General features: G+C 51.5%; 3 protein-coding genes across 3 annotated transcripts; 2 read left to right on the top strand and 1 right to left on the bottom strand.

The window, feature by feature from the left end:
- The first annotated feature begins 476 nt into the window (after positions 1-476).
- LOC115404035 (calumenin-A-like) lies at positions 477-4,585 on the top strand. Its single transcript, XM_030113172.1, has 7 exons — positions 477-516; positions 1,747-1,993; positions 2,098-2,291; positions 2,995-3,158; positions 3,235-3,295; positions 3,377-3,573; positions 3,768-4,585. Exons 2-7 carry the CDS (start codon positions 1,779-1,781, stop codon positions 3,867-3,869), a joined length of 933 nt encoding a protein of 310 aa, XP_029969032.1. The 5' UTR covers positions 477-516; positions 1,747-1,778; the 3' UTR covers positions 3,870-4,585.
- A 216-nt stretch (positions 4,586-4,801) lies between these two features.
- Positions 4,802-6,371, bottom strand: opn1sw1 (opsin 1 (cone pigments), short-wave-sensitive 1). Its single transcript, XM_030113185.1, has 5 exons — positions 6,026-6,371; positions 5,625-5,793; positions 5,380-5,545; positions 5,057-5,296; positions 4,802-4,903 (listed from the first exon to the last, which is right to left on the bottom strand). The coding sequence occupies exons 1-5, from the start codon at positions 6,363-6,365 to the stop codon at positions 4,802-4,804; spliced, it is 1,017 nt and encodes a 338-aa protein (XP_029969045.1). The 5' UTR covers positions 6,366-6,371.
- Positions 6,372-10,242: 3,871 nt separating this feature from the next.
- tnpo3 (transportin 3) lies at positions 10,243-21,409 on the top strand. The gene is made up of 23 exons (XM_030113115.1): positions 10,243-10,478; positions 12,576-12,776; positions 12,917-12,990; positions 13,069-13,225; positions 13,304-13,447; positions 13,531-13,706; positions 13,786-13,924; positions 14,998-15,144; positions 15,231-15,338; positions 15,424-15,515; positions 15,598-15,737; positions 15,813-16,004; positions 16,078-16,169; positions 16,254-16,330; positions 16,415-16,475; positions 16,589-16,729; positions 16,832-16,948; positions 18,863-18,957; positions 19,037-19,193; positions 19,278-19,445; positions 19,531-19,643; positions 19,856-19,939; positions 20,155-21,409. Exons 1-22 carry the CDS (start codon positions 10,359-10,361, stop codon positions 19,914-19,916), a joined length of 2,772 nt encoding a protein of 923 aa, XP_029968975.1. The 5' UTR covers positions 10,243-10,358; the 3' UTR covers positions 19,917-19,939; positions 20,155-21,409.
- Positions 21,410-21,651: the final 242 nt, after the last annotated feature.

Here is a 21,651-nt window from a genome sequence, read left to right as displayed (position 1 = left end):
ATGTTGAAACAGATTTCGTAGAACAGAGTTATGATATAAAGGAGATGATGTAATACATTTGTGATTGTTCCTTTGACTCGTGCGGGTATGAAACGTGCACGAGCAGAGCGTTGTCACGGCGCATTAAGTTCCTCCAGCATAACAAACAGTTGGGGTTTGCTCAGCCTGCAGGGATCCGCCTCGCTGTTTGGTTTTGGTTTATGTTTTAAGGCGCGCGGAGACGTGGCAGCACGAGGCTCCCTGGTTGGACCCGGTCCGGACGTCGACCAATCGCAGCGCGGTGCGTCTCCCGGCGCGGTGACGTCAGCCGGAGAGCCGGGAGCGTCTCGCTGAAGTGGACCAATCGGGTCGCGGTGCGACGCCCGGCCCGGTGACGTCAGCCCCCCTCCCGAAGTGGACCAATCAGAGCGCGCGGCGGCCGCTGATTGGCCGCTGGGAGGGACTGACAGGTGCGCTCTTCTAAATCACACACGCACGCACTGAAACACACACGTTGGACAAGCAGCGCGCGCACAGGTAAAGTTTTAACCCAAACCTTTGTCATTTGTAATTTAACGTGTGTTTATGCACATTTTCTGTTTTACCAAATATGGTCATGATGAGATGACAGCATCACGTTTCTTCATTAGTTTAAAACATCCGTGATAACCAGATAACCAGGTAACCAGGTAACTAACTAATGCTGCAGAAACTAGAAGGAAAGGCTGATTTATTTATACAGCAGCAATCAGACAGGTGGTGATTCACAGGGCTTTACAAGGAAATAAAGAAAATGCATAAAAACGAGGTGATTAATAAGAAATGTGTAGAATTTCAAGTTTTAATAAATAATAAAATGGGTAAAATTTGTTGGAAGTCTGAGCTAGCTATTTTCAGTGTGTCAGTACGAACTAAAGGTTGATTCGTCTTGTTTCTTCTCACTGTGGAAACACACATGTAAGTAATTAAGTGAACCTCTTCCTGAGGAAATGAGGGATCTGCGCATTTCATATTCTAGAAGAAAATCTGAGATGTCTTTAGGTCCGAGATCATTCTCAGCTTTAAAGACAAAAAGTAAGATTTTAGAGTCAGCGCACAAACAAAACAATAGAAAACAGTAGATTTAAATGTCATATTTATGGATTTAAATTTCAAAAGTAACTTCGTGATGTGAGTTGTAGTGAAGTGTGAGTAAAGCTGCTTAGAAAAAGTACTCAATAATAATTTATAATCATAGTAACATGTTTTTTCATTCATTCATTCCTACCTCAGTAGCTCCAAAAGTAGAATATTAGATTAGTTGAGATTCACTAGACTGTTTTAAAAGTTTAAGTATAAATCTAAAAACTTACTCAAAAGAGCAACAACTACCTATCCAATATAATATATTTGCAATTCATCACTTCGACCACTGACAGCAGCACAGTGCAGGATCTGAGGTGAATCAGTGGAGCAACTGGAAAAACTAGTCAAAGTAGGAGTACTACAAATTACTTCTTAATTATATCTCATGACTCCAAATGTCAAGTGTTTCAGAAAAATCTCTTTCGGCTCTGAGATTCCTCCTCTTGGTATTTTTTTTTAGTGATCGCGCTGATAATTGAATTAACTGAATCGCTCTCAAACCGGTTGACCCGCCTCCTCCCGGCTCGGACTTTTTTCATGCCTGCAGACGACTGACTGCTGCAGCCTTTATAATTAAACAGATTGTTTCGGAGTGATGATGCTTCCTCTGAGTGAAGTTTTTCCGGTTTCCCGGTGAATCAGCTCCAGGACTCTCCACCACCGCCGCCTCCACCATGATCCGCCCGCTGCTCATGTGCTTCGTCTTCTGCGTGGTCTCCGGGAGCAGCAAGCCCACCAAGAAGGACCGGGTTCACCACGACGAGCCGCTCAGCCCTCTGGAGCACAACGACCAGGAGAGCTTCGACTTCGACCACGAGGCCTTCCTGGGGCACGACGAGGCCGGCGCCTTCACCGAGCTGTCCCCGGAGGAGAGCAAGCGGCGACTCGGGTGAGTCGGCGTCACGCCTCGCCCGCCTGGGTCAACAGCTGGATGATCCGTTGCCGGTTCGTCTCTGGTCAGCAGACGACTCTCCTCTTCCCGTCTCTTCGCAGCTTCATCGTGGAAAAAATCGACGCCGATGAAAATGATTTGGTCACGGAGGAGGAGCTGAAGGCCTGGATCGCGCACGTTCAGAGGAAACACATCTACGACACCGTGGAGACCCACTGGAAGGACTTCGACAAGAACGGCGACGGGCGGGTCAGCTGGGACGAGTACCGGGATTTCACCTACAGCCACTTCCTGGGTACCGCTGAGCCACACCAGCTGCCCTGCTCCGAGCATATCACTTCCTGCTTTATTAGCACGTCACTTCCTGCTTTATTAGCACATCACTTCCTGCTTTATTACCAGATCACTTCCTGATTATTACCACATCACTTCCTGCTGTATTACCAGATCACTTCCTGATTATTACCACATCACTTCCTGCTTTATTATTACATCACTTCCTTCTTTATTACAGATCATTTTCCGATAAACATATTTTATTAATTTGATTTATGACCAGATTATTTGGTGAAAATTACCCGTTTATTTTAGTATTTGTCAAATTATTCCTGATAAATATATTTTCAGATTTATTACCTGATTGTTTCATGATTCATTGCCAGATTATATCTGAATCATTGACCTGATTTTTTTTGACAAATTATTTAATCATTTATTACTGTTTTCCTGATATATTACCAGATTAATTCCAGTTTTTTTAACTTGATCATACCCCCCTTTATTTACCTGATTATTTCCTAATTTATTTGTTTAAATAATCATCAGATTTTTTTTTAAACCAATTGATGACATTATGAAGTTCTCTCTAATGTTTCCTGATTGATTATCTAACAGCGTTTTGAGACAGTAGGTTTTCTCTTCACTCGATCGTTTCCTGATTGTTTCCTGATGCCTTGCTCGATCTGTCGGCCTGGCTGAATTCTGATTGGTTCCCTCAGAGGACCCCAAGGGAGCCAGCAGCGACGACGCCCGCATCATCGAGAGGGACGAGCGGCGCTTCAAGGTGGCCGACCGGAACGGGGATCAGCTGGCCGACAAGGACGAGCTCACCGCCTTCCTCCACCCCGAGGAGTTCGGACACATGAAGGACATCGTGGTGCAGGTGAGGCTGACGACGTCACCCGCGTCACGCGGCGGCTCGAGGCTGACCTCTGACCTCTGACCTCTTGCTCTCGCAGGAAACCATAGAGGACATGGACAAGAACAAAGACGGCTTCCTGAGCTTGGACGAGTACATCGGTAAAGACGCCGGCGTTGGCCGAGCAGTGCCGAGCGTCGGGCGCTGACCGGGAGGTAAACCGTGCGGCGGACTGTGTGCAGGTGACGTTTACTCGCCGGAGCTCGGGGAGGAGGAGCCGGAATGGGTCGACCAGGAGCGCTCACAATTCGCCGAGCACCGCGACCAGAACAAAGACGGGAAGCTGGACCAGAAGGAAGTCCTGGACTGGATCTTCCCCGACGTGGACCACGTGGCGCTGGAGGCTCAGCACCTGATTCATGAGGCCGACGTCGACCAGGTGAGCCCCGCTGTGCCCCGCCCCGCCCCGCGGCGTGTTGCTGCCCCGCTGTGCCCCGCCCCGCCCCGCGGCGTGTTGCTGCCCCGCTGTGCCCCGCCCCGCCCCACGGCGTGTTGCTGCCCCGCCCCGCCCCGCCCCGCCCCGCGGCGTGCCGCCGCCCCACGACTCATTCTCCACCTCCTCTCTTCCTCCAGGACGGAAAACTGACCAAGGAGGAAATCCTGGACTCGTACTCGGTGTTCGTCGGGAGTCAGGTGACCAACTTTGGGGAGGCGCTGCGTCACGACGAGTTCTGAGCTCAACGGGGGATTTATTTATTTTGTGCCTTCAAAAACACGATGCGTCTGGGGCTTCATCCTTTTTTTTTTTCATTTTAAAGGTTTGTTATTATACAGTTTTTCCATAATTGCTCAAAGGTTTCAACAAAAGAGTGTCTTCCTCTGAATCCAGCCCGGTCCGTCCTGAAGCCCCTCCAGTGACTTATGACTGTTACCACCGTCACATTTTAATGTGTGTTTCTGCAGCGGCTGAGCTTCTATTGAGGCGGGCTGGTTTTACGCTGCGTTCGGGCCGGAAACCGCAAGTCAGATCTGGCAACCCCAGAGAACATCCAGTTCAATCGCACCGGTTTAAACCAGAATCTGTCCCCAGAGGTGGAGCAAGCGATGGAGACAACAGACCTTCTTCACACACAGGCTGTGGAGACATTATCAGCTGAGTTCTGAGTGATATGGGATCTTTCAGTGTTTGATATGTTTTCATTTTCCTCTCCAGTTTGCTACTTTGGTCCTGTGTGAACTGTCTGGGTCTCTTGCGTTTTATTTTCAGGTCTCGTTTGGTACTTTTATCCTGGTGTCACGCTATCATTTCCTTAAAGCAGCCTTAAGTCTCACTAGCGTGTGGAGTCCCAGCAGGTGCAGGACGTGTTACTGCCTCTTTGTCTTCCAGAACAGCGGGGTTTCGTATTTTGAACTGTTACAAGTGGTTTGTTAATAAAAACATTCAAAGTGTAGCATTTGTTTTTGAGTTTGTTATTCAGTGTAAAGGCAACCGAAGAGCAAAAACCCGGACAAACAAGCACTTTCTTTTACATTTTTATTTCCATTTTTATCGTTGTTGCGGTTTTCTCTAAACAAATGTTTCCTACTATAAAAGAAATCTTCTCAGCTCAAGTTGGGCTGTTTTATACAAACTGTATTTACATGTTTGCCGGCAGTCAGTGGCGATTTTAGGAAGATGTGGACACTGAAGACACCTCAGTCTTGGAGGACACTGTAGATGTCTCTTCCATTGTCTTCCCAAACACCATTTCCATGATGCAGGCATTAAACTGGAGAGAGAGAAGAGGGCGGGGGGGTGGGGGGGGGCCGGGGATGTGTTACTGTGAGGCACACACACAAGAACACACACACACAAGAACACTCCCCAAGTGGGGTTTTGGCAAACTGTCTTCTGGTTGTGAGTTTGGGCTGAAGTCCCTCACCTGTTTGTTGAGGAAGACGTAGATGAGTGGGTTGTAGACGCAGGAGCTCTTGGAGAAAAACGCTGGGATGGTGACAAGTCGGTAGTCTTTGTTCTCATCAGCAGAGAAGCCGTAGTAGAGGGCGGCCAGGGCGTAGGGGCCGTAGCAGGTGATGAAGGAGCCCACCATCACCACGATCATCCTGGACACTTCCTTCTCGGCCTTCTGGGTGGATTCCGACTCGGCCTGCTGGGCGGCGACCTGCAGGGGAAAACAAGCCCGAGCTGTGAAGCGGCACGTGAATACATCGGTCGCGGCGCCCGGCAGGCGAATCCGACACCCACCGCTCTCAGGGCGCCCAGGAGCTGCGAGTAGGAGAAGATGATGATGGTGAGCGGAGCGATGAAGCAGGTCACCATCAGGAAGTAGGTGTAGCTGGTGCAGCTGAACTCCTCGCTGTTGGTGTACCAGTCGGGTCCGCAGGAGCAGCCCAGGCCTTCGGGGATGTACCTGCAAACAGAGACGCCGTCACCGCCTGGGCCCATCGGCGTCCCGTCCCGGGGAGGCGTCCGGACGGCCGCACGCTCACCTGCTCCAGCCGAAGAAAGGCGGGATGGCGCAGCCGATGCCCATGAACCAGCAGAAGCCGACGGCAGCCAAGGCGTGGCTGCTTTCAAACTTAAAGGCTCCGAACGGTTTGCAGATGACGAGGAATCGCTCGAAGGACAGAACAGCCAGAGACCAGGCAGTCACCAGCCCTGAGAAGAGAGACACGGTCATCAGGCGCCGCATACACCACATCTACCTGTATCTAGCAATACCCATCCTACCGTATCTACCTGTATCTAGCAATACCCATCCTACCGTATCTACCTGTATCTACCAATACCCATCCTACTGTATCTGCCTGTATCTACCAATATCCATCCTATCGTATCGTATCCTATCTGTCCTGAACTGGCTGCGTCCCATCGTGATTGGCTGCATTACCTGCTATTGAGCCCATGGCGGACTCCATCGCACACAGCGTGTGTCCCAGGAAGAAGTAGCCCCTCATGGTGGAGATGAACACCTGGCTGACGGAGAAGGTGACGAAGATGAACCCGGCGAAGGAGATGTTGACGAGGATGTAGTTCAGAGGGACCCGGAGCTTCTTGTATTTGGCCGTGGCGACGAGAACGATACCATTTAAAGGTGTGCCCGCAATAAACACGAAGCCCATGAAGGCCGTCTGCAGGTAGAAGGCCCACATGGGGGCCAGGTGATACTGTGGCCCCTCGAAGGGGCTCACCTTCGAGATGTTCTCATACAAGTAGAAGTCCTTCCCCATGGTGACTGCGAGCTGTCTGCCACACGGAAGGCCTTAAGCCCCTTTATATACACTCATAAACCACTTACACTGGAGACTGAGCCACCCAGCTTTTTCTAAACTTTCGGGATTAAGGACATTTACCTTCTGTCTGACGACAATTTGTGCTAAGCACCTTAATCTGCTTACAGCCGGGATTTACATTAAACTCACAGCTCATCTCTGAACCAGGAAGCCAGGAGGAGGAGATCAGTCTTTGGAGGTGAAAACACCTTTATCACGATAATCACCTTCAGTTTCTTCCTCTGCGTCCATAAAACTTTCATTGTAACAAGTCAAACTGCTGAACGGTATTTAGTACTTGTTGCTTCAAAGGTAAAATTGATCAATAAACTAGAGTGTTTGTTGGCTTTGATTGAATTACCTGAACAGTGTACCTCCATGAAAAGACTGAGTGACAAATTCTGAGCCCCGACGGCGGCGTCACTCCTCAATAATCAAACTTTAATTGTGAAAGTTTTAGGATTAATCAGTGCAAACTCCATTAATCAGATCCTCTCCCAACACACTGCAGAGTTAAACCATTAAACTATTGGAACGCTGCCGTCCGCCGGCGTTAAGCCTCTGATTCACCGGCTGGGTGAAGACAGGCTCCGTCCACCGAGACGCTTCAGGACCAGTTCAGCTGTCCAACGTTCTATTAGATGTTCCAGTCAAGTCAAAGCAATGCGCAGTGTTCACACACAATGGCTCAGTGATTAATAATATGCTTTAGTGGTTTTTCACAAAATGTATTCACAGTATTTCAAAGAGTGTTCACAGACAGTGGTTTTCAGAAGTGCTCACAGATGATGGTTTTCAGACGTTCTAGCAGGCGATGGTTTTCAGAAATGTCCATTGACATTGGTTTAAATAAATGTCCATAGACAATGGTTTTCGGACGTGTCCGTAGACACTGGTTTCCAGAAGGATTCGCAGAGAACGTTTTCTAGAAACTTTCACAGATGATGGTTTTCAGTGTGCCTGAGTCCATTCAGTGGTTTCCACTACATAATCAAACAATTAAGGTTGTTTCCTTCTTTTTTTTTTTAATCCTCTGAATCGTTTTGTTGGTTGAAAGTTTTCGGTTTGTGAAGCTTGGAGCTTTTCGTGGACTTCGCCGCTCCACTTTGTGGCGGAGGTCACTGGAACAACTTTGTCCATCTTACAAGTCCTAAAGAGACAAAAGGCCATCAGCTCATCCTTCACATGTGTGTCAGTGGTTCCTGCTAGACCCCCCCCCTCACCCCCCCTCCTCCTCCTGGACTCCAGCAGAACACAGACCGATGCAGAGCTGCAGTGTAGAAGAGCAGCAGCAGGTGGTCCCGGGACCAAAATCCAGTAAGATCCTTTAGTGTTTCATGGCTGAGGGTTCAAATGTAATCCGGATGTTTCAGATTTGCCTGAGCAGGTTCTCCAATCCCCCAAATCCCAGAAACATCGTCACACAAACAGATTACGGACATAAAGACTCCTCAAGCCCCACGTAACTGGTCAGCCTGGTTCAGACTGGTCTGCGGCCGTGAAGACCACCTTCCTTCACCTTCGTCCCCTTTTTCACTCCTGCACAGAGCAGAAGGACGGTCCGACGCCGAGAGACCGAGGTGGTTCGTATTTCAAGTCTCAAGAACTCTGTTGCTTGTTTCTGGTTGATCTATTTGTTTTTTAAATTAATGTTTACTCTTTGTTTTATTGTGTTGATGCTGTTTATCGAAAGTCCAATTTCTATTTTTACCTCTTCAGTTCATTCCTTTTAAATTCCTTCTTTTTATTGATTCGTCTTGTGTATTGATTTCTCCATTTTCCAGTTGCTCTTGTTTGTTAATATTACCATCTTTCAGGCATTTTTAGCTCTATTTTCTTAATCATTGATTTAAGAGAAGCTCTGAGTTTTGTGATGAAGAATAAGAATAGAAAGCCTCGTCATCTATTGCAAGTTGCCATGGCAACTAATTAAAAAGTAAAACTGATTTAAAAGTGGTAAAATGTTGATCATTTAATGTAAAACCTCAAGACCGCTAAAACTTCTTAAAAGAGATCAGATGTGTAACACTTATGTTGGCTAATTCCTCAATAAATGTAAAATTTTCTCATTGAACATTTATAGAAAACAGTATTCAATAGAATTAAGAAGCAGCTCAATTTATTGTTTCTCCTGCTTCGTTGTTTCTAGATATTTCATTGGATTTGTTTGAATGTATTCGTTCTTTAGTGTTTGATTCTTGTTCATGTGAACCGGTCACCTGTTACCTTTCTTGTTTTTAATGTTAATTTGTTGTTTGGCATTTATTTCTGGAATTCTGGTTGATGTCACTGGCACTTCTGTTATTCTTTTCTTTATTTCTGTGGTTAATTTGTAATGTTTTTTTTTTTTTGCTTAATTTTTTTGACATAATCAGTTTATCTTTTATTTCTGGTGTCCATAATGGAACTCTCTTGTCTTCCTGATTTTCCTGGTGTTGTTGATTTCTCTGGTTCGGTCAGTTTGCTGCCTTGTGGCTGCAGCAGGTGGATGGCGGCCGCTCCTTGGCCTTCAGACCGGGGCTGTATCATAACCAGGCTGTGGCTGCGTGAAGCATGGGTATGATACGACCTCAGTCTGGAGGCGAATCTTCAACAGCCTGACCTCACTCACGTTTTCATTCATGACTTTAACCTTCATTCACCCCTCAAAGCTCAACATGATTCAATAAAATAAATGTTTTCATCAGATGTTTGCCATTGGTCTCTTTCTTTTGGATCCTCGTTTGTCACTAAGCTTATGTGGTGGAGGTTTATGTCGTTCTAACTCAAAGGAAGTTCATCTTTTATTGGATTAAACATATTAAAATAATGACCTATGATATAGATCAACCCTTTCTGCCCTCTTTGAATTCTGCTTGACTGGAATATTGTGGTAAAAACAAACACAAGAGGACGTGCCAACTCTCACCATCGCCACAACCTCGGACCCTGCTCGGATCTCTGCTGCCCCCTACAGTAAGACCGAGACCTTAGGTTGAGAAACCCTGATCGAGACCTTGATGTGATTGAAAAGCAAAGAAATGCTGGGTTGAAATAAAACGACACGAGATATGACCCAACACAAGAAGACAAGACAAGACAAGACAAGACAAGACAAGACAAGACAAGACAAGACAAGACAAGACAAGACAAGACAATCCCTTTATTGTTACACAGTGGGGATATTAAAGTTGTTGCACCAGAAACTTGACAGTAATACAGTAACAAGCAAGACAAAAGAATAGTAAAAATAAAAAATATGAAAACTCAATAAAAACAGCAGCAATAACAAACACAAGCTATGTAAACCATGTAATAATAATAATAATAATAATAATAATAATAATAATAATAATAATGCATTATCATCATAATTATTATTAGTATTAGCATCATCATCATGAGGACTTAAACAAAATTGTGTGGAATTTGTGAAAATTGTATTTATGAAAAAAACTGAATGTACGTGATTTGTTCAAAGAATTTAAATTTGTACAGATTTATTTTTTAAAGCAACATATTTTTCCTCCAATTTCAACAAAGGTATGATTATTTTAGAAAACATTTTCATCTGTTATTTTGGAATTTGATTTTAACAAATCTTTGAAGTTCTCAGATGAAATGTGGGATTTCTTCGATTACATTTGCGTGTCTTGTGTTATTATTATTATTATTATTATTATTATTATTATTATTATTATTATTATTATTATTATTATTATTATTATCATCATCATCATTATTATCATCATCATTATTATTGTTGTTGTTGTTATTAGACCGGACTCGTGTTTTCCGCCGGCGTGACAGGCGGAACCAATATTCCCGGCTGCGTTTCCCTTCGGGACAGACTCGGTGCTGCAGCGCGGAGCCTGTGAGATGGCGGTCGGCTCTCAGACCGAGTGAGACTCTCCTCGATCCACCTTGTTGGTCGACTTTCTGCCTTAGCGCGTCCCCGCCTCTGAGCTCGACATGGAGGGGGGCAAACCGAGCCTGGCGCTGGTCTACCAGGCGGTCCAGGCCCTGTACCACGACCCGGACCCGGCCGGGAAGGAGCGAGCCTCGCTGTGGCTCGGGGAGCTGCAGAGATCGGTAAGAAAATGGAAGTGGGGCCGGGGGGACCGGACGGAGTGCCGCGGCGGTCCGGGACCGGGGCGGCGGGGCGTCTGTGAAGCCGCTCCACTGTCCCACCTGGACGGACCGGGACAGGTGATCCCGACTGCGCAGTCTCAGAGGAGCGGCTCCCGCTAGCAGCCGGGCTAAGCTAACAGAATGAATGGGCGGTAACGGAATGCTTTAGCAGCTAGCTTAGCCCCCGATCAGCCCCACGCAAACTCTGGTCGCGCGCGTGCAAAGTTGGACGTTTCAGTCCGGAACTTTGACGTTTGCTGGTTCAAATCCGCGACGCTGCCACAGGCCGCCACGCTGGTAGCGCTGTTAGCATGTTAGCATGTCCAGAGGGACCTCACGTGACTGACAGGTTTAACTAACCACATGAGTTTCCGGTATCCGACCGGCTCTCGAGTCCTCACCGGACACTGGTGTCCCTCGCCGGCACCGTGTCCAGGTGGGCACACCGGTTTACGGTACCGGAAGACCCGGTGACGGGACAGCAGTGATGCTGCAGACCTCAGACAGGATATGAGATCAGGACCGCAGCTCGGATCAGATCCAGACCAAAAGCTGCGGGAAAGATCAGGACAGAGAACTGCAGCGTAGACCAGGACCCAGAGCTCCAGCTCAGATCAGACCAGGACCCGGAGCTCCAGCTCAGATCAGACCAGGACCCAGAGCTCCAGCTCATATAAGACCAGGACCCGGAGCTCCAGCTCAGATCAGACCAGGACCCAGAGCTCCAGCTCAGATCAGACCAGGACCCGGAGCTCCAGCTCAGATCAGACCAGGACCCGGAGCTCCAGCTCAGATCAGACCAGGACCCAGAGCTCCAGCTCAGATCAGACCAGGACCCGGAGCTCCAGCTCAGATCAGACCAGGACCCAGAGCTCCAGCTCAGATCAGACCAGGACCCGGAGCTCCAGCTCAGATCAGACCAGGACCCAGAGCTCCAGCTCAGATCAGACCAGGACCCAGAGCTCCAGCTCAGATCAGACCAGGACCCGGAGCTCCAGCTCAGATCAGACCAGGACCCAGAGCTCCAGCTCAGATCAGACCAGGACCCGGAGCGACTGTGCTGGACCACAACACCGAGCAGACAGCTCAGACCAGGTGTAGTCGGCGTCAGGTGTCAGCAGCCAGGTGTAGCAGGCTTCTGTAAGCGTGTCGTCAGGTGTGTTCGGATGTAAACAGGAGGCTGAAGAGCTGCCAGAGGCAGCAGAGGGAGTCTGGCTGAGCAGGCGGGTTCAGGTGAGACCTGGACAGGTACGGCGCAGTGTTTACAGAGACGCAGGCCGGCGAAAACAGAGCTTTGAAACAGTGGCATCATCAGGTGTGTTAATGCATAGAGGAATGTTTATGAACAGGAATGCACGTGTGATCGTGTGTTCCGGTGTGATCAGACGTACGTAAATCTGTGTTCACATGTGAACAGGTGTGTATGTAGAATGTGAACAGATGTATTCTGGGTTAACCCTGATTTCTGTTCCTGATAAGACATCAGGGGTATTAAAGCTCATAATAATAATAATAATAATGAAAAGAAATTTCCCCTTGTGGGACTATTAAATTCATAATTCATTCATTCACAAAGCCTCGTCACTGAGCGCGTCAAAGTATGTTTTTTAGTTGATCCCAGATCAGTTTGGCTCCACTACCGCTGCACCTGAAATGAGGTGAATTAACACGGTCACACATGGCGTAACTGCAGAAACTCGAGCTTATGAAGCGCACAGCTGGGTGTACTGTCATTAACGTTCAGCACAAAGCATGCTGGTCCAGGAGAGCCGGGCCTCTGGAGAACTCCGCGGGAAATTTGATGTAAGGGACGATGAGGAAGCTGTGGATGAAATGTTCGTGGTTGGTCAGACACGGAAAACTCCAGCCCTTGTATGTGAACGCACACTGCTCTCCATCGGAAAGCTGATTAACTGCTTCATAGAATCGCCTATCAGGAAATCCCGGGGATGGTGATCCAGCTGTGATCCAGCTGTGATCCAGCTGTGATCCAGCTGTGATCCAGCTGTGACCAGCTGTGACCAGGTGTGACCGGGCCGCTGTCGCTCCTGTCTGCAGATGTATGCGTGGGAGATCTCGGACCAGCTGCTGCAGCTCAAGCAGGACGTGGAGTCGTGCTACTTCGCCGCTCAGACGATGAAGGTGAAGATCCAGACGTCCTTCTACGAGCTTCCCGCGGAGACCCACAATGCACTGCGGGACTCCCTGCTCACGCACATCCAGAACCTCAAAGACCTGTCCCCGATCATCGTCACACAGGTAGGCTCCTCGTCCCGCGCTGCTCCTCCCGTCGGCGGTTTAAAAGAAGAAGTGGCGTCGTCGGGCAGTTGTGAAAGTCTGTCTGTGAAGAAAGGTTTCTGTCGCTCGGGCGTGTGTCTGAATCTCCCCGTGTTTCTCAGCTCGCTTTAGCAATCGCCGATCTGGCTCTTCAGATGGCCTCCTGGAAGGGCTGCGTTCACACACTCATAGAAAAGTGAGGATTCCCTCCGTCCCGTGTCCAATGTAACGCGCGACGGCCGGTCGGGAGACTCACCTGTGGCTCCTCTCGCAGGTACAACAGCGACATCAGCTCGATGCCGTTCCTCATAGAGATCCTCACGGTGCTGCCGGAGGAGGTCCACAGCCGGTCCCTACGGATAGGAGCCAACCGGAGGACAGAAATCATCGAAGACTTAGCGTTTTACTCCAGCACTGTGGTCACGCTGCTAGTAAGACACGCCGTCTCCGTCCTGTTGTCCGTCTTCAGTCCGTCCGAGTCGACTGACCGCGCTCTCCTCGTCCCGCAGACATCGTGTGTAGAAAAGACCGGGAACGACGAGAAGATGCTCATCAAGGTGTTCCGGTGTCTGGGAAGTTGGTTCAACCTGGGCGTCCTGGACAGTAACTTCATGGCCAGCAACCAGCTGCTCATGGTCCTCTTCCAAGTCCTGGTAAGACCTCCGTCCGAGGACGCAGTGTTTAAAACCGAGGCACTGAAATTAACTGCGACGCTCCGTTGTTGTCGTCTGTGCAGCAGAGGGACGAAACCTCCACCAATCTGCACGAGGCGGCGTCGGACTGCGTCTGCTCGGCGCTCTACGCCATCGAGAACGTGGACACCAACATGGGGCTGGCGCTGCAGCTGTTCCAGGGCGTCCTGACGCTGGAGACGGCCTACCACATGGCCGTGGCCAGAGAAGACCTGGACAAGTGAGAGCGCCGCGGCCCGGCCCCGGGGGGTCCGCCGGCCGCAGCGGGGCTCACCGTCTGGTCTGGTTTCTGCCCGCAGGGTCCTGAACTACTGCCGGATCTTCACCGAGCTCTGCGAGACGTTTCTGGAGACGACGGTCAGGAGTCCGGGTCAGGGGATGGGGGACCTGAGGACGCTGGAGCTGCTGCTGATCTGCGCCGGGCACCCGCAGTACGAGGTACGAAACCAGCCGTAACACCCGCAGTACGAGGTACGAAACCAGCCGTAACACCCGCAGTACGAGGTACGAAACCAGCCGTAACACCCGCAGTACGAGGTACGAAACAAGCCGTAACACCCGCAGTACGAGGTACGAAACCAGCCGTAACACCCGCACTACGAGGTACGAAACCAGCCGTAACACCCGCAGTACGAGGTACGAAACAAGCCGTAACACCCGCAGTACGAGGTACGAAACAAGCCGTAACACCCGCAGTACGAGGTACGAAACCAGCCGTAACACCCGCAGTACGAGGTACGAAACCAGCCGTAACACCCGCAGTACGAGGTACGAAACCAGCCGTAACACCCGCAGTACGAGGTACGAAACCAGCCGTAACACCCGCACTACGAGGTACGAAACCAGCCGTAACACCCGCACTACGAGGTACGAAACCAGCCGTAACACCCGCACTACGAGGTACGAAACCAGCCGTAACACCCGCACTACGAGGTACGAAACCAGCCGTAACACCCGCAGTACGAGGTACGAAACCAGCCGTAACACCCGCAGTACGAGGTACGAAACCAGCCGTAACACCCGCAGTACGAGGTACGAAACCAGCCGTAACACCCGCAGTACGAGGTACGAAACCAGCCGTAACACCCGCAGTACGAGGTACGAAACCAGCCGTAACACCCGCAGTACGAGGTACGAAACCAGCCGTAACACCCGCACTACGAGGTACGAAACCAGCCGTAACACCCGCAGTACGAGGTACGAAACCAGCCGTAACACCCGCAGTACGAGGTACGAAACCAGCCGTAACACCCGCAGTACGAGGTACGAAACCAGCCGTAACACCCGCAGTACGAGGTACGAAACAAGCCGTAACACCCGCAGTACGAGGTACGAAACCAGCCGTAACACCCGCAGAGAGCAGCTTTCCAGTCCTGATGCGGATCGTTTATGGTCCTAGTTCTGTTGTGTAGTTCTGATCCAGGTTTTGTTGACATTAGTGTGTGTGTGTGTGTGTGTGTGTGTGTGTGTGTGTGTGTGTGTGTGTGTGTGTGTGTGTGTGTGTGTTCCAGGTGGTGGAGATTTCCTTTAACTTCTGGTACCGTCTGGGGGAGCACCTGTATAAAATCAACGACCCGGCTCTCCATAACATCTTCAGACCGTACATCCAGAGACTCCTGCACTGTTTGGCGCGACACTGTCAGCTGGACCCGGACCACGTAAGGGGGCGGGCCGGGTCCTCTCAGATCCTCCCCGGGAGGCGGGGCAGGGTGTCGCAGTAACCTTCCTGCGGTTTGTGCTCCAGGAGGGAATCCCGGAGGACACGGACGACTTCGGCGAGTTCCGGATGCGAGTGTCGGACCTGGTGAAAGACGTGATCTTCCTGGTCGGCTCCATGGAGTGCTTCTCTCAGGTAACCTGCTCAGCGGCTCCCCCTGCTGGTACCGAGCGGATCTGATCTGGTCTGATCTGATCTGGTCTGATGTGTCGGTCCGCAGCTTTATTCAACACTAAAAGACGGGAACCCCCCCTGGGAGGTGACGGAGGCCGTGCTCTTCATCATGGCCGCCATCGCCAAAAGCGTGGATCCGTAAGTGTGCGAGGAGGGACGCTCCGCCGGACGTTCATCCTGCCTGAAGTGATTCAGCTTCCTGTCTGTGCCCCCCCCCCAGAGAGAACAACCCCACGCTGTCCGAGGTGCTGCAGCAGGTGGTGCTGCTGCCGGAGAGCGTGCACATGGCCGTGCGCTACACCAGCATCGAGCTGGTGGGCGAGATGAGCGAGGTGGTGGACCGGAACCCGCGCTTCCTGGGTGAGGACGCGGCTCCGCCCCCTCCCTCCCTCCCGGGGCGTTCGGGGGTTAAGTCCTGTCGTCCGCTGTCCGCAGACCCCGTCCTCAGCTACCTGATGAAGGGCCTGCGGGAGAAGCCGCTGGCGTCGGCGGCGGCCAAGGCCATCCACAACATCTGCTCGGTGTGCCGGGACCACATGGCGCAGCACTTCCAGGGCCTGCTGGACATCGCGCGCTCGCTCGACACCTTCGCCCTGTCCACCGAGGCGGCCGTCGGCCTGCTCAAAGGTACGCGGGCGGCTCTGCGTCGCGTTGTGTCCTCCCCTCTGAGGTGCGTGACGCCGGCTGCCTCTCCCGTCAGGCACGGCGCTGGTCCTGGCTCGCCTTCCTCTGGAGAAGATCGCCGAGTGTCTGAGCGACCTGTGCGCCGTTCAGGTGATGGCTCTGAAGAAGGTGAGTCCGGCCCCGCCCCTCCGCGTGTTCAGAGGTGAAAATCAAACGCGCCCGCGGTGACGGTCCGTCCTCGCCTCGTTCCAGCTCCTGGCCGAACAGTCTTCTAACGGCAAGTCGGCCGATCCCACCGTGTGGCTGGACCGGCTGGCCGTGATCTTCAGGTGAGCTCGCCTGTCCGCTCGCTCGCTCGCTCGCTCGCTCGCTCACACTCCGAGCTCATCGGGTGTGTTTGTTTTCCCCCTCAGACACACAAACCCCATCGTGGAGAACGGGCAGACGCACCCCTGTCAGAAGGTCATCCAGGAGGTAAACCCGCCTCCACGCCGCCGCCGCCGCTCCTCAGGAAGACCCTGAGAGCTGCTGAACCCCTGCTCTGTGTGTGTGTGTGTGTGTGTGTTTCTGTGTGTGTGCGTGTGCAGATCTGGCCGGTTCTGTCGGAGACGCTGAACACACACCAGGCTGACAACCGGATCGTGGAGCGCTGCTGCCGCTGCCTCCGGTTCGCCGTGCGCTGCGTGGGCAAAGGCTCCGCCTCCCTGCTGCAGCCGCTCGTCACTCAGGTGAGGGAGCGTCCCGGCGCGCCGGCTCCGATCGGCTCTCCGTTGCCGTGGAAACCCTGACTTCACGTGCGTGCGTGTGTGTGTGTGTGTGTGTGTCCTCAGATGGTGAGCGTGTACCAGCTGTATCCGCACTCCTGCTTCCTGTACCTGGGCAGCATCCTGGTGGACGAGTACGGCATGGAGGAGGGCTGCAGGCAGGGGCTGCTGGACATGCTGCAGGTAGACACGCCCCCTCGGCGCCGTCCTCCCCGTCCGGAGCGGCGGACAGTACGGCTGGACGATATGGCCAAAAATGTTATCACGATATAGGTCTTAATTTCAGTCAATACGATGTAATTCCAATATCGATAAATAATACAAAAGCCTCAGAAAAACATTTTAGAAATAAAAACTACAATAAATTAAATGTTTACCTTTTATTTAAAGCTACAGTGCGTAACTTCGGTCGCCCTCAAGCGGAATTCTGCGTTCTTACAACAATAAAGCGGCGCTTCCACATGACGTACGCCCCGGTGTCCCCGGTCCCCCCAGCCGCTGCCACGGTGATTCGTGTTTCCACGGCGCGAATCGCCGCTGGAAACGGTTTTTATTCTGTGTGAATCAGGACAGCTGGTGAAAAAAAGATGGACTCTTCCGAAGAGGAAATTAGTGGGTTTTTTTTTTATTTTGCCGCAGAAACGCAAACAGCTGATTACAAACGGGAGACAAGGAAAAATAACAAATGAATAAAAATAATAAAGTACTTCTATAATTATAAACCAAGTCACTGACTCATCCAGCAGCAGCAAGGCGACGTCTGTCTGCCCTCAGCCTGATTCCTGCTTTCAGCGCTCCCCACCGAGGAAAAGCCACGCCGATACAAGTCCTCGTTTGCCTTCTCCGTCGGTCACTTTCCTTCCTCGCCGGCAGTCCTTCTGCCGACCGTCCAGGCTTTTTTTTTGGTGGTAGGATCCACTTCAGGACTCTATCTCGGCCGATTCTCCGCCATGTGGCTGCCTCGCTCTGCCTGTTGCTGTGACACCCTCCCGTCCTCTTCCTCCCTTCTTGTTGTGACGTAAAATGCGGAATTTCCTGCGCGCCAGCGCGGGAATGTCACCAGTCGACAAGCAAAGCAAGAATTATATACATTTAAAAATCCCGCGAGATGTTAGAGGAGCCGATCGGCTTCATCTGCATTTCGTCATCTCCACCAGCAGTGGCCTGGCTAACACGGACATTCAGAGACATTTAAAAGTTACGCACTATAGCTTTAAGAAATATGAATCACTCTCAAATAAACATAAGTTTCACCTTTTTCAATATAAATAGCTTTAACTTTACACTTAAACACAGTTATGGTATTGTCGTAGATTCAAACAAAGCTGCTTCAACCAGGAAGAAAAATAAAAGTGCTCAGAATTACTCCAGGTTGTAGTGATTATGGTGACACTGCAGTGAATCCCTGTTCTTTGGTGGTATTTGTCTTCACTGTTGCAGCGTCTTGTAAATTGTAGACGGTCCCTGAACCCCGCAGGACTGCTGGCTGCTTGTAGAAATCAATATTGTTTCTGCTGCTTGACAGACAGATACTTTTAATAAAAATGAGCTTGTGGCATGTCGTCCAGTTCACAGCGATGGGATGGAGGCGCCCTTTGTGCGTCACTGACGTTTTGTTAAAGTTATTGAGACAGAAAGTCCGTACCTGTCAACATGCTGCCAACTTTACTGGACTGGTCAGTGAATGATATTCCTGATTAGTATTTTCTGCTCAGGATTTATCATTTCGCGGCCACAGATTAGCTTGTGGAAGCTTGTTCAGTGGCGTTTACATCACGAGTTCTCATTTTGGAGCTCAAACTCACCGCGGTGGAGTTTAGCTTGTAGCCTGAGCCGAGGACGGCCAGCTGTGGCGTGGACGCCGAGTGCGTGAGCACTCTCTCACGGCGCTTTCTGTTCGGCTTGAACCAGCGGCGCCGTGAACAGCAGTTGGTGATTGTGAAACGCATCCTGTAATGCACTGTATTGAAAATGTGTTTAAATCTCATATCACCGTTACTGAATAAAAAATACCGCGGTATATATTGATATCGAAATTTTGTCCAGCGCTAACGGACGGTACGGCTTCAAGCGGCGTCTGCTCTCCGTCCCCCGCAGGCTCTGTGCATGCCCACCTTCCAGCTGCTGGAGCAGCCCAACGGCCTGAGGAACCACCCCGACACGGTGGACGACCTGTTCAGACTGGCCACCAGGTGAGGCAGCGAGCGGGACCCTGGTTCTGCGGTTGTGTTTGTGCGTCCGTGACTCTACGTGCTCGGCGTCCGTGTCCAGGTTCGTCCAGAGGAGTCCGGTCACGCTGCTGGGCAGCAGCATCATCGTGCACATCATCCAGTGCGCCATCGCCGCCACGTCGCTGGACCACCGGGACGCCAACTGCAGCGTGATGAAGTTCGTCCGAGACCTGATCCACACGGGAGTGTCCAACGACGTGAGTGACGCCGCCCCAACCCCCCCCCGGAGGGAACAGCCGGCGCAGGCTGACCTGTGTGTGTGTGTGTGTGTGTGTTGGCAGCACGAGGAGGACTTCGAGCTGAGGAAGCGTCTGATTGGCCAGGCCATGGAGCAGCACGGCCAGCAGCTGGTCACCCAGCTGATGCACTCGTGCTGCTTCTGCCTGCCGCCGTACACGCTGCCCGACGTGGCCGAGGTGCTGTGGGAGGTGATGCTGTTCGACCGGCCGGTGAGTACCGCCTCGCCCCGTCGCCCCGTCGCCCCGCGCCGCCCGGCCGGGCCCCCTCTGAACCCGTCCGCCGTGTCTCCCCCAGACGTTCTGCCGCTGGCTGGAGAACGCCCTCAAAGGCTTACCGAAGGAGACGTCGGGCGGCGCCGTGACCGTCACACACAAGCAGCTCACGGACTTCCACAAGCAGGTCACCAGGTGAGGCGAGGCGGCGGCGGTTTGGTTCCTTCGGCAGCAGACGCTCCTGCGGCTCCGTGTCGGGACTCGCCCGTCTGACGGAGGAACGCGGGAGAACCGGAGTCCGCGGCCGGCGAGTCGAGACTCGCGCCCGAGCTCGCCTGAGCCGGGAGCAGCTAACCAGACCGTTACCGTGGTAACCACGGGCTCGTTTCCCCTCCGTCTGCTTTCAGCGCCGAGGAGTGTAAGCAGGTGTGCTGGGCCATCAGAGAGTTCACCAGACTGTTTCGATAGCTGCAACCTTCACACAACCACAGGTAAGCTGTGTCTGTTGCACAAAACCAGGACCAGGGATCAGGGCGGGGTGTCTCGCTGATCCTGGACCAACTAATCCAGGATCTGGTTTCACAAAAGTGAGATAGAGCAACGTGAGATATGTTTTGACGGGAGTTACCGTGGAGGTTTATTCTGTGGTGCTAGATGTTTGTGTGTTTTTCTCTCAGGTGAGACGTTTGTTTGTTTCGTCCGTCAGGTGAGATGTTTGTGTGTCGCCGTCGGCGACGGAGCGCCTGCAGCCGAGGGTCGGAGGGACGAAGGTGACTTTGAATGTGAAACTGGACGAACGGACTCCCCCAAAACCCGCCACCCCCCCTCGCCTCGGCCCACCCGGGGGCGGGGCCTGGGGGGAGGGGGGCGGGCCCGGCAGGTGGGCGGGGTCAGGACTGGTTTGAATGGCGGCGGATCGGAAGACTCGGAGGACGTGCCTGGTCAACAGTTTTTAAAAGAATCTTTATTTTTTTGATGTTTTTGTCCGTGCCATAAAAAGAACCAAAAGATTTCCCACGATGCTTTTGGCGGAGCGGCAGCCTGGACGATGCTGGAGGGTTCGGCGTCACCTTTGACCTTTTTAACTTTGGCTGAATTTTAGTTGTTTATCCACAAAGTGAGACAGAGTGAACTCTGGGTAAAGAAGCAGAGACTGACACCGAGACATCATCAGTGATGTAGCCTTGTTGTAAACAATAAACGGCTGAAACAACAACGTGCCGCTTCGCTGTTTGCGTGGAGAGACGTCCGCACACGTGCAGAGCGCTCCGACGGGATGCACGGTTCGATTCCCAGCTGTCGGGAAGTCTGTGATGTTTGTCACCCTGCTGAAAAATCTACACCTAGCCTAACGCAACGCTCGCAACGTCAGTTAGCAGCCGACGCTAAGGTGTGAAAATCGCGTCCGAGAGAGTGAGCTGTTGTTATGCTAACTGTGTGAATGGTTGACGGTGAGTTAGCAGTTGTAATGCTAACAGTTATACTGACGGCTGAGTTAGCAACTGTTATGCTAGCATGTAAATAGATGACCGTGAGTTAGCCGGTGTCTTGCTAACGTGTAAATGGATGACTGAGTTAGCAAAATTAGCATGTGTAAACGGGTGGCAGTGACTGCGATCGTGCTAACATGCGTGAATGGGGAGATTACAGCGAGTTAGCAGCTGCAGCGCTAACACATTCGCATCATCTGGAGGAAATATAAAGACGGCTAGCAACTCAGACCTCATGAGGAACTGAACAAAAAACATAAGAACCCGGGACGCTCCAGCCTGGAAAAGCTGTTTAACGATTCAGAGACACAGACGGTTCAGAGATCATTTTGTTCGGTGTGTTTTCTGTTTAGAGCAGAATCCAACTGAAGCAACCATGTTCACAAATCCACGAAGCTTCCGGTCCAAACGGGACCTAAACCCTGTCGGAGATGATCTGCTGCTGAGATCCCAAATAATAAAGAATATCAAACCATGTGATCCAGATCTAAACACCTTTTTCTAACCTGTCGAATCAAAATCCTAATCTGCTTCACGCAGACTGAAGAGTCGTCGACTGTTGTTGTGTTTGTGAGGCTGTGGAGGCGAAGGAAACGCGGCTGCTCTGAACCAGCCGAGTGGGTTTCAGCTGCCCTCTGGGTAACGGCGGGGCGTCTGGTGCGCAGCTCCTTTTGTGTTGTCGTTCGCGAGCCGGGACCCCGTCGGCCGCCTCA

The sequence above is a fragment of the Salarias fasciatus genome, chromosome 17 (genome assembly GCF_902148845.1).
Source record: "Salarias fasciatus chromosome 17, fSalaFa1.1, whole genome shotgun sequence".
Taxonomy (NCBI): domain Eukaryota; kingdom Metazoa; phylum Chordata; class Actinopteri; order Blenniiformes; family Blenniidae; genus Salarias; species Salarias fasciatus.
This window is presented reverse-complemented; position numbering and strand designations above follow the sequence as displayed.